General features: G+C 47.5%; 1 protein-coding gene across 2 annotated transcripts; it reads right to left on the bottom strand.

The window, feature by feature from the left end:
- Positions 1-454: 454 nt before the first annotated feature.
- lmo4 (LIM domain only 4) lies at positions 455-9696 on the bottom strand. 2 transcript variants are annotated; one of them, XM_023954029.1, is made up of 6 exons: positions 9252-9696; positions 8249-8283; positions 7920-8160; positions 4376-4472; positions 3378-3533; positions 455-1304 (listed from the first exon to the last, which is right to left on the bottom strand). In XM_023954029.1, exons 3-6 carry the CDS (start codon positions 8153-8155, stop codon positions 1296-1298), a joined length of 498 nt encoding a protein of 165 aa, XP_023809797.1. In that variant the 5' UTR covers positions 8156-8160; positions 8249-8283; positions 9252-9696; the 3' UTR covers positions 455-1295. The 2 variants fall into 2 exon arrangements, with proteins under 2 accessions (XP_023809797.1, XP_023809796.1); XM_023954028.1 differs by lacking the exon at positions 8249-8283 and having other exon boundaries at positions 9252-9693.
- Between the last annotated feature and the right edge of the window lie 1830 nt (positions 9697-11526).

Here is an 11526-nt window from a genome sequence, read left to right as displayed (position 1 = left end):
CCATTTCCTCTCGTACTTGAGTAGATTTCTGCATCAAAGTCTGCTGGGGTGCAGCACACATTGTTTCGGCGGCGGCGGCGGGCTCACCGGGGGCTTCACAATGCACAGATAAGTGCATCAGCCATTACCGGGTCCCTCCTTCAGACCTATTAGGTCTTGCAAGGACTTCAAACACCAATTTGTTCTGCAAATAGCCCATTCAATTTGTGCCCGCCGAACACAGACACCTCTCTCCCTCTCTGCAGTAATTGAATCTTCAAAGCGACATTTTCCTCTGTTTCTGTCAGGTATTAGAGTGATGAATAGTAAATGGTCACCTGAACAGAAAGAAAGGAAGCGTGTTTGTCCATTTCAGGGAGACGCTGATCGCACCTCCAGGCCTGTGAGGCTGGAGGCGGATCCTGGTCCGCAAACTTCTAGAAACCCTAAAAAAACAAAAACCATTAAACGACACTTTGAAATCTTCAATAGTTTTATTAATTAAATACACCGTACTGGAGCAAATGTCTCGGAAAATATCACAAATAAATTTCTCTTTCATTCAGCATTTATGGGTTGGGAATGATCTCTACATCATGGACTAGGAGCAGGCTGCTGTGGTCGAAGGGGAGGAGCCAGGTGCGAGGAGGAGGGGTCATATGTACTGTAGCCACGCTTGGACGACATCTACATGCATACTGCACATACATGGTAGTTTTACAAATACACCGACAGAGTGTTCATGATTCCTGTTCCACAAAATGCCACGGATACTTTTGAAAACCCCGTCTTATATATTTCACCTAAAAGAAAGAAGAAGAAAAAAAAAACGTTTCCCTTTAACAACACTTTAAATATAGAAAGTGAAAACACCGAGTTCATGGGAAATGAGGATAGAAAAGGAAGAGGAAAACTGAAAAGCTTCTCCTACAAATGTCACTGAAGGTCTGCAACTCTTGGAGCGTGGAGTCCGTCTCCTCTGCTGCAGTCTGAGCATCCTCTGCAGACTCCGCCCAGCCTCGGCCCCATCCAAAAGTGTCCCCAGGCGTCCTGTCTCAGCCACCGTAAGTGCAAATATCCACCCGTGTTGAGGGGAGAAGCCGAGACTTGAAGGCCGGGCGTCGGGTTTGGGCAGCAAAAAGAAAAGGTGGGCTTCACTGGTGGGATGAGGATTCCAGGGGGCGGGGGGGGGGGGGGGGGGTAGAGGGCCTGGGAGTGGAGAATGGGCGGAGGGGGGGGCTGCTCATCCACGCCGGCTCAGGTGTCAATGAGGGCTAACATGAAGGCACACATCCTGCTTCCTGCATGGGTCACACCTAACACACCTGCAAACAAACAGAAAGGAGTGAGCGCCGCAGACGACAGCAGCGGCAGCGGCAGCAGCGGCAGCAGCAGCAGCGACAGCAGCAGCAGCAGCAGCAGCAGCAGCGGCAGCAGCAGCAGCAGCAGCGGCGGCAGCAGCAGCAGCAGCGGCGGCAGCAGCAGCAGCGGCAGCGGCAGCAGCAGCAGCGGCAGCGGCAGCAGCAGCAGCGACAGCAGCAGCAGCAGCAGCGGCAGCAGCAGCAGCAGCAGCGGCGGCAGCAGCAGCAGCGGCAGCGGCAGCAGCAGCAGCAAAAGTGGCAGCAGCAGCGGCAGCAACGGCGGCGGCAGCGGCAGCAACGGCGGCGGCAGCACAGACGCTTCTCCCCTTTAATAAATCCATTTTCCACCAACTTCACTGTTTCATTTATTGATCAGTCAGCCTTTGAAAACCATCTGGTGTCCCATTTACTCTGCATTAACTTGAAAGCGCCTCCACCAGGCGATTCTCTTTGGCATAATTAGAAGCGCGCTCCAACATTTCTGCAGGAGGTGCTGGGGCCTGCGAAGCACAAGCGCAGGGGAGGAAACACAATTATCCTTCTGGGTTTCACCGGCGCTAAACTTTTTCATCTTTCTGCTGTTTTTCTGGATGGATCCAAAGACTGATTTGCTTCCCCCCCCTTCATCCTTCAAAATCACTAGGAGGGCTTCGGTCTATTAGTAATTGCAAACTCCTACTTGGGGGCTAATTAAAGTGACTGACGCTGGGAGGGTCTTCCTCCCCAGGGTCAAAGCAGCTCTGAATGAGAGCGGTAATTTGTCTGTTCTGAACAAAGAGATTAGGCAGAAGCTGGGAAGAGAGCTTAATAAATGAGCACCAAATGTCCTACGCCGTCATGGCGAACAACACCAATTATGTTGCAGCAAAATCGCACATCATCAAGACAACGGCGCCAAGATAACTCTGTGACTGCTTCATTTCTCCCTCCGCTGAACCAGCCGCCGCCGCCGCCGGTACATTAAAGGTGTATTGATCTGGAGGGGGGAGGGGCTTCCTGCTGTGCCTCAAACTCGGTTTGAGCAAAAAAGGAAAAGGTGTGACGGAGCCGCCGAACCAAACTGTTCCCACTTTGTTAACCATTCTCTGTCTGCTCTAATTAAAGCACAAAGGCCAAATTTTCAGATTGCGTTTTAGCATCAATAATTCAGGGCTTTTCACTACAATTGATGTTGCTGCATAAATAAAGCATGAGGCCTCATATTTACTGCAGCGGCAGCCGCACGACAGCCGAAGCGCGGCCTTTAACAGACATTTAAAATTAAGCTGGATAATACAACAGCTTTCAATTTGAATGTGAGGAGCTCTTAGAGCTCGGGGAGCTGATCTGTAAAAGTGACAAGCCCTTAAAAGGCTGGGGAAGCGTCGGGGGGGGGGGCTTAATGGAGTCCTACTTCTCCTTTCTGAAGCACTCAAGGTGAATCGCTCCCAACAATATAATTCCTCTCTGCGTCTGTCTGTGGCGCTCTCTGGCAACCCTCAGCCGGCCGCAGACCGTATCAATAATCATCAATAAAGCAGCTTGTTGGGAGGCAGAAATGATCGGACCTCACAGGCAGAGCCAAGCCGTCCCGAGGAAGGAACTCATCCCTCCTATATGATGAGGCCTTTTGCTTTCACCAGAGGCACACGGATCAAATCCCGGGACGGCGACTGTCCGGACACGCAGGCTGCTCCAGACGTTTGACCTACGATTGATAACCCGGCCCTCGTGACGCCACAAGTCAAACTCGGCCTGCCTCGACGGAAACGGGTATCGTTTCGGCGCAAAAAAAAAAAAAAAAAAAAAAAAGACGAAAGTCTCCATAATATGGCTCAGAGGGAGCCGGAGAAAAAGCCTCATCTTCACATACGTTTCCCTGATTGTTCACACAGATTTTCTGAGTCATCCAACAAGAATGATGGGAAAACCCATCGCCCGTCTCCAAATAAAATGAATCCGAGCTCTGCTGCAGCAAAGCAGAACTCATCAATATGAGTGAGAAAGGCGGCAGAAGCCTCCCATCTCCATCGCTCTGCGCCTGCCTGAGGTTCCTACCTTCTGGTCCGGCAGTAAAGGGTTCGTCTGCAGGGAGCTCAAATGGCCGTTGATGAGTGCTGTGGGTCTGTCGTGTTCGCAGAAGAGGCTGCCGTTGATGTAGTGGAACCGATCTCCCGGGACGAGCCGGTTCCGGCAGGTGGAACATGTGAAACACTTCAGAAAGAAACAAAAAGAGGAAAACACATCAGCGCTGAGAGGACCGAAGGGAAGCAGAGTTTACTACAGGAAGGCCTCATCCCAACAACCGCTCCACTTCCTGAACACGAGAAGGACGCCAATCAGGAAACTGGAGAACCTCAACGATAGGAATCCCATTTGACTTTCAAAGCATTTTAGGCACATTTCTTAAAGTTTGGATCAATCAGAACCACTGGTGTGTTGATGTGACAGGGATTAAGCCCAGAGGACACAGAACTTTCAGACTTCAGGGTGGATCCATAGGACCTGCAGACACTGAGGAAGACTCTGACCGAACAACATCCTCCTCGATGTTCTGTCAGCCTGCTGGTCCTGAGAAAAACGCTCGTCTGGGTTCTTGTGACCTGGTTTCTGACAGCAGGTTACAACTAGAACCAGTCATGGAAACGCCATGACTATAGCTAAGCTAAATGTTAGATGGACGTTTATGATGAAAGAAGAAGAACGGAGGCTTTCAAAATGCCAGCACACTTTGGGATTTCACCACAGCTCCACAAAATAATGGTAAAAAGCTCTGTTTAGTAGTTTGGCTCCCATTTCATTCATTACTGCTGTTGTTAAAGGTTTACCACTGTTGGGTCATTTCCCCTGTGTGGAATCAATACAGTTGTATTCTATTTGAAAGAGATCAAAATGTTTGGAGTTTCTTTAACCTCAGGCTCTTAGGAAAACGTTTGATCATGAATCCTTTTTCCCTGAGTTTAGTCTTACAGCAGGTGAAGGGTTTTTTTTTTCTAGAAGAGTCGCGTCAGAAGGTCAGAAGGTCAGAGGAGGGTGAACTTTTCCCGCTCGTTTACCTTGAGGTGGTACACGTTGCCCTGCGCCCTCATCACCAGTTCACTGGCTGGAATGGACTGACCACAGGCGCTGCAAGCTCCACTGTTTCCGAATAATCTGAGGAAGACATAGCAGCCAGTGTTAGGCTCGGGGGGGGGGGGGGGGGGGGGGTGCTGTTTGCATCTGCGTGATGGACTGTGGCGTCCACCTTTTGTGAGCCGACTGAAAGCCTTTGCCAGTGCCAAGTTTGCCATTTTCTATCTGTAAGCCCAAGTGAAAACATGCAGGGGAGACAAATCATCACAGAGGAAAAAGATGAAGCTGTTCTTCACAATCATCTCACACTGAGATACAATATTACTTTGGCTGAGCTTTTTTCTTTTTTTCTTCTTTTGCAGCCTAATAATAACCTGAAACATAAGCAATCAGGACCTAAGAGGATTTGATTGTACAGCCAGTCAGAGACATAGTGCTTTTGCCATTAGGACTCCTGTGAATGCTCCGTCAGTGCCGTGTTTCCATTAGATACCCTGTAGCTACTCCGCTTGATATATAATGTGCATGGGTTAACCTTTTCAATCATGGTGTCAACACTTTAGATTTGCTTTTGCTCATCTCTTTCGTCCCTAACCCCCCCCCCCCCCCACCCCCCTTCCTTCGCCTCTTGATAATGAAATGCTTGCTCCAGCTTCCCTTCTATCTTCCTTCTGAGTCCACAATTTAGATTACTTCATCTCAGTGAGCAGCAAACTGAATGAAATTTCGATTTGAGCAGAAAGTAATTTACTGGGATCTGGACCCATTTGTCATCATATCTCACTGGGTGTTTGCTCTATCACTGCACTTTTCCTAAGCAATCAAATAAGACCACGGCATCTGACATGCTGCGCTGAGAAGGGGAGAGGGAGGCATGGAAAAGAAAGGGACAGGAGGTGTGTGTGTCTGTGTGTGTGTGTGTGGGTGGGTGTGTGTGAAAGCATCAGATAAAGTCGTCTGGCTTCAAAATTAACGTCAAAAAAACGTGCCGTCATCCGCTTCAGTTTAGAGAATTATAAAAAGTATTCAGTTCTACGGGCTCTGAAACAAGCAACGGCTTCATTCAGAGGCAGCAAACGTGGACTTGGCGTGGTTTGGAAAGGCTCCATCAAAACTCAATTTCAGAAACTAATTAACTGGAGACTGTTGTCACTAACCTGCCAATTCTCGCCTGTCGACAGGACAAACCTGCTGAAAAACGTGCATGTAGACCCGGAGAACAATAGCCGATCAGCCTTCAAAGAGGCGTGGAAACAAACTTTTTGTTTTTTGCAGAGCCGCCTTTACTGGAAGGAACCTCAGCAGAGCAGCAGAAGCAGAGGTCAGGTGAGGTCAGGTCAGTAGAATTAAAGCCCGCCTTTAAATGGAAAACTAACAACATTCCTGGAAGACGTCTTCATCCCGACGCGTCTTCCTCAAAGACGATCCGTCTTTGATTAAATTGCAGAGAAGAAAGGCAACAAAAACAACCCATTCCCAGCTGTCGGTTGTCTATATGGGCCATGACTATTGAATTTCATTTCGGCTGAAAGATAGCATGACTGGCTGCTGGGCTGTCTGCTAAATGCAGACCTCATTCAGCCAGACCTTTGAGTAGGGTAAAATTACCCCCACAACAATGATTTCTGCAACACAGTCCATTAAAAATGCCTCTCTACATCAGCAGCCAAAGCATCTTAAAAGCACTAGGCCATATTGATACTGGAGCGGGGCTTTGCATAATGGCAGGCTGCATTAGAGGCACGGGTGGACGGGGCGGGGGGGGGGGGGGGAATTGCAGGATGAGGGAGGGCTGGTGGATCTTTCTGTGTGCATGTGTTTTTAGAGGGGGGGGGGCTGTATAGCCAAACTACTCTTGGTTAATTCAGAGTAACAGATCCGGCCCCAAGTGAATCGAAGGCCACAAATTAATTCGGTTATGACAAATCAAGATAAACGCTTCCTCTGAATTGCACGAGATTTAATTAATTTTCTGAGATCCCACCCCCCCCCCCTCCTTTTTTTGAAGGGGGGGGGACTAATACTTCACATTCTCTTGTGCTGTCATCCTGCTTGAGTGGGCAGACTTCAAAGTGATATTAAATAACCAACTATTAGATTTACCTCACACGTTCTATTGGAAAAGTGCCATTTAATTACCTAGACTTATTCAATTAAGGGGACAGCATTCCCTCTGAATCCAGCAGCCCCCAGGAAAAGAATCCCCCCTGCAGCAGCAGCAGCAGCAGCAGCAGCAGCAGCAGCAGCAGCAGCAGCAGCAGCAGCAGCAGCTATAACATCACCTCCAGCTTCAAACAGCAAAATCATCCACTACCACTATTATTTAAACTGCAAATTTGAGCGGAAGATGAGAGTTCAATGGCTTAAAAAACAGACTGGCCCTTTAAGATGGGGGGGGAGAAAAACAGCCGCAAATGGCCTTCACAATAATCCCTCTTGTCTGTCTGTCTTTCTCTCCTGCACTCTCAAAAGCCAATTTGGTTAATTAAATGTTTTGTTTGCAGTGTGGCTCTCATTCATTTCGGACACGTCATTGGTAGCAGAAACAAGCCAGGGACCAGATCTCATTAGATAAAACCCATCAGGACTGAAGGAAATGGAGGGGGGACTATAATTAAAGCATTTAATTGTGTAGAGTCTCTCTCAGATGTTTTCTCTGCCTCCCTCTCCCAGCCATACTTCAGCGTTTTTATCTCTGCACAGATCTCCTGCCTCCATAATCTGCGCTTTAGCTCTTTCACCAAGCATGCTCTCAATACAAGTGGAAAGGTGTATCCACACTTCCTCCCGCTCCAATTTTAATTACGTTATAGTACCATTATGAATGAAGTACCCCATTGACTTCCCACTGCTTTATATGAGGTGGGAGTAAGAGCGCACGGGCGCACTTTAGATCTGGAATCATCTGTGCAGATCTGCTGGCTGCACATCCAAAAACAACTCAAATGGGCGAGATTTTGTACCTTTAAGCAGAAACATTCCCATTCAGCTGAACTGAATGACAGGAGAGGCCAAAGCAGCTGATGAACACTCTTCCTGCTCCCAATAGGGTTCTTTTTTTAAACTTCAACAAGAGAAATACATCTCTTTTCCTGATTGAATTTACATAAAGTCCTGCACGCCATGAGGAAGACTTGTAATATTAGTGTCTGGGATACATAAGCAAAGGGCATTTTTTTTCTTCATTTCGGTGCAACTTTTTTATTTCAATAAAAGTCAACATAACTTCATTTATAATCCAAATGACCCTCGTCTACAAAGGAGGCAGACAGTTGACATAAAAGGGCTGCATCTGATTGGTCAAAGGGCTCCATTTAATTTGTTAAGCGGCCATAAGATTGTTTATGTGTGAACATTTAAAAAGTAACCATTTATCCCTAATTTAGGCTGCCTGTTGCCATATGCGTATAGGTTGATATTGCGATGAGGATACATTTGTGATGCAGGCCTATCTAAATGTCTCACCTACAGAGTGCGTTTGTGTCCTTGGACAGCCCCACAGAAACGGCCCTAACCCCCCCTTCTCACCTGATGTAATCGTTTCTGCAGAGGATCATGCCGCTTTTCGTGTAGCACGACGTGCCGATTTCGCCCAGCTGGGCCTGGCAGCAGGAGCACTTCAGGCAGCGGCTGTGCCAGTAGGTGTCCATGGTGTAGAGGAGGAAGCGGTCTGCGATTTTGCCCCCGCAGCCCGCACACCGCTTCCAGGACAGGGAACCGGCGCCCACCGCCGGCGGCTGGCTGCTGCCTCCAGGATTCACCATGGTCTCTGAAAAAACAAAACAAAAACAAACATCACGTGTTGATACCAGGTATGCAACATCATCCTAGCAGATAATGGCAGAGTTTTACACCACCTTTGTGGAGATTGTTAACTTTGCAGCTGCAGACTCTGTGACCCCCCAGCAAAGAGAAGGAGCTGATCTCATTACACGAACAAGCCATGTTCTGCTATGAGTCATTTAGTGAATTAATCTGCCCTTGATCTCTGCCTGTGTGGCCCCTGCGCGGGGGCATCGCTGCTGATGAATGTCTGTTAACTGATAACACTGTGGGGCCAAAGGAACAATTCTGCTGCCTCTAAAGTGAAAGCAGTGCCTCTGACTGACTGACTGAGCAGCACAGCCGCTCCTGCTTGTTTACCAACACCTGATGCCCCGCGGGCTTCCACCGACCTGCCCGCCATAACTTCACCGCCAAACGGCCGTTCCCTTCCAGACGTTAATACGTGCTCGGACCCCCCACCCCCATCCACCCTCCTCCACCACCATCACCACCACTCCGGGGCAGCAGCGACGCCGGGATATAAAGCCAAATCTTTGTTGAAAGGCAGGTAGGCCAATTAGGGAAGGAGAAGGCGCGGGGAGGGGGCGCGCGCGCGCACAGACAGAGCAGCATTCAGTAAGCCCATTAGCGATGGCTCTTAGGGACGAACCGCGGCGAACCTCCGCGCTGATTACATCTAAAAGCAGATGAAAAAAAAAAAAAAAACACAACAAAACAAAAAGCCGACCTGAAAGTGACTCCACGCACGAACCGGGCGAGCCATCGTCAAGTTTCCAACAGGCGGGGCAGGAGGAGGAGGAGGGGAGGCTTTTTAGATTAAATGGGTAAGTAATTACACGGTCAGGCAATTTGGGCACAGAGACTAAGACATGGAAATGGAAGGGAGAAAAGGCGAGTGCTAAAGGTCCTGAAAGCTGCTTTTCAACCGGAAAATGTAAAGATTATTGCGGGATAATTACACGGCCATGGGTTCAGTGAAAAAACAAGAGTCTCGGGTATCAAATATCACAGCTATCTTCAAAAGAAAACACGCTTTCAGAGGCAAAGTCTAGACTTTGACACACATATACTCACTTCGTTGGAGTTTAATGGCTGAAGTTCGGGTCTGAAGATTGCGTAGGAGAACGGGTAAGCTCCAGCAGTCCCCAAAAAGTCAAGGAAAAAATGTTTTATTTAAAAAAATAAATAAATAAAAAAGTGCGCCGTCGGTGTCCAGCCCCGCGCGGCAGCGAGCTCGCGACTCGTACAGCGGAGCAAATGGAGTTATCAGATAGTATTTCCAGCGGACGGTTCCTGCTTTTCTGAAAGCGATTTGTGGCCGATGACGGACCCAAAGCTGTCCATCGCAGGATGATTAGGTCTCCGAGACAGTAAAGTTCCCCAAAAGAGCAGAGAAGAGCGGCACAAACCGAGATTATGACGCGAATAACGGAGCACAGGAAATACGACGGTGGATCCGCGGGCAGCTTGTTCTACATGTGTCTCTGACAGGAAGAAACCTCCAGTAAAAAACCCTCTTTAGCCGCGTGACGACAAAGCCCTCTCAGCCAATCCGCTGGCAGCTCATTTAAGAACACCGAATCCAGCCAATCAGAGCAGAGAGAGACTTAGCAAGAGACGCACACAAACAATGTTGTTACACTGGCAAAGACAGGACCCCCCCCCCCCCCCCCAACACTTCTTAAAAACTGAATTTAATGTTTCAATACCCAAAATCTAAAATAGTCAAATTCAGAATCAATTTGAACGTCATTTCTTAATCTCGAAATCACTGCCTGGCTGTGATTAGAGCATCATGGGAAGTCTCTGATTATCTGCATCTCCCTGTAGCATCAGCTCCAAGCTGCATGGCAACATCCAGTAAACTGCATTCACCTCACGTCACAGTTTAATTAGATGACATTCAATAACTACTTAGTTTACTGAGAGTGACTCCAACCTCTGGGAACTGGCGGGACAACAGCTGCGCGGTGGCGCCATCGTCTGCCACCCACAGTAATTGCAGGGAGACTTTCTGCTTTGAAAACCCCATTAAAGTCCACAGGTCATTGATTTCAACACTGAATCTGATTTGTCTGAGGGTTTTCTTTACATGTATTTATCTTAACATTAATATCATGGCAAGCATGAGAGATTAATCATGAACTACATGCGAGAAATGTGTTGCATGTGTCACAAGTTGACATGAAAATATGGCTCTTTTTATTGTATTTTTATTTTAGTTTTTTACTTTAGAAACAAGAAAAATAAAATATAATGCAAAAGAGAAGTTATCTTCAAAGAGATTAACCAGGTTTAAGAGTTTTACATGACAAAAAAAAAGAAAAAAATCCATTTGGATATGATACCCCTGGCTTTGGATGTGTAAAGATGATCTTTTTCTTGACTTTAATTGTTTAATTATTCTCGCAGCTCTGAGGAGATTGCTTTGCATCACACTGATTTCCCTTTTGGCAAAGCCAGCGCTGATCCACCTTGGTTTGAGCCGCATTCTCTTGACACTCTCATCAAGCTTGCCTCTTACCAGAACAAAAACATCCACAGAAGATTGCAAAGAATATCTTTTCCACCAAGGAATGATTAATTGATATAAATGATTAAAACAGAGGGAAATTAGAAAATGAATTTGAAAAGAGGCCTCACAGGAAAAGCTTTGTTTGTTCCAGTCCTCTTTTTAATGAGCTTTTCATAACTGGGCAGGAGAAATTACTTCTTGCAAAAATAATTATTGGAAGTTGGAGTAAGTAGGAGGAGGTGGAGAGGTCAGTGAGAGGAAGAGGAGACGGGCGACGTGGGGGTTCCCTCAGAAATTGATCATCTCCACACTCCGCCGAGATTCCTGAAGTTTCCGAGCAGCTGCATTATGAAAAAAGAAGAAAAGAGGCGAACAACAATATGGCGCAACACAGTTTCAATGTTTAAACAGGAACAAGAGAGCGTCAGATGTGGATCTGAGTGTTAAAACTCCCCACAGGGTAATCTCAACTGACGTGAAAAGAAGACCACGGTCTTTCATAATCAAGCCGCTGGTCCTGTGGGAGTAAGCGGAGCCACACTCAGCTCATTCCCTGACTACAGATTTGCTCTGTTGACTTGACACTGAGCCTCAGAGGCTGTTTTGTCCACACTGCAGGCCACACTCAAGCCAACAACACCCAGGTTAGTTCAGCCATCTGCAGCACCAGAAAAATGGTTGATACCATATTACACAAATCACGTGAATTGATGATACCGTTCAGATTAACCGCAGCTGCTCCCAGATTGAACGGAGAATGGCCGACAGATCATCTCCTAAAGAGGCTGCTTTAAAACACACAAAGTCTCCTATCACTCCAAGCTTTGAGCTTGA

This window comes from Oryzias latipes, chromosome 4 (assembly GCF_002234675.1).
Source record: "Oryzias latipes chromosome 4, ASM223467v1".
Classification (NCBI taxonomy): Eukaryota; Metazoa; Chordata; class Actinopteri; order Beloniformes; family Adrianichthyidae; genus Oryzias; species Oryzias latipes.
The sequence above is the reverse complement of the archived record's forward strand: the minus strand, read 5'-3'. Positions and strand labels throughout refer to the sequence as shown.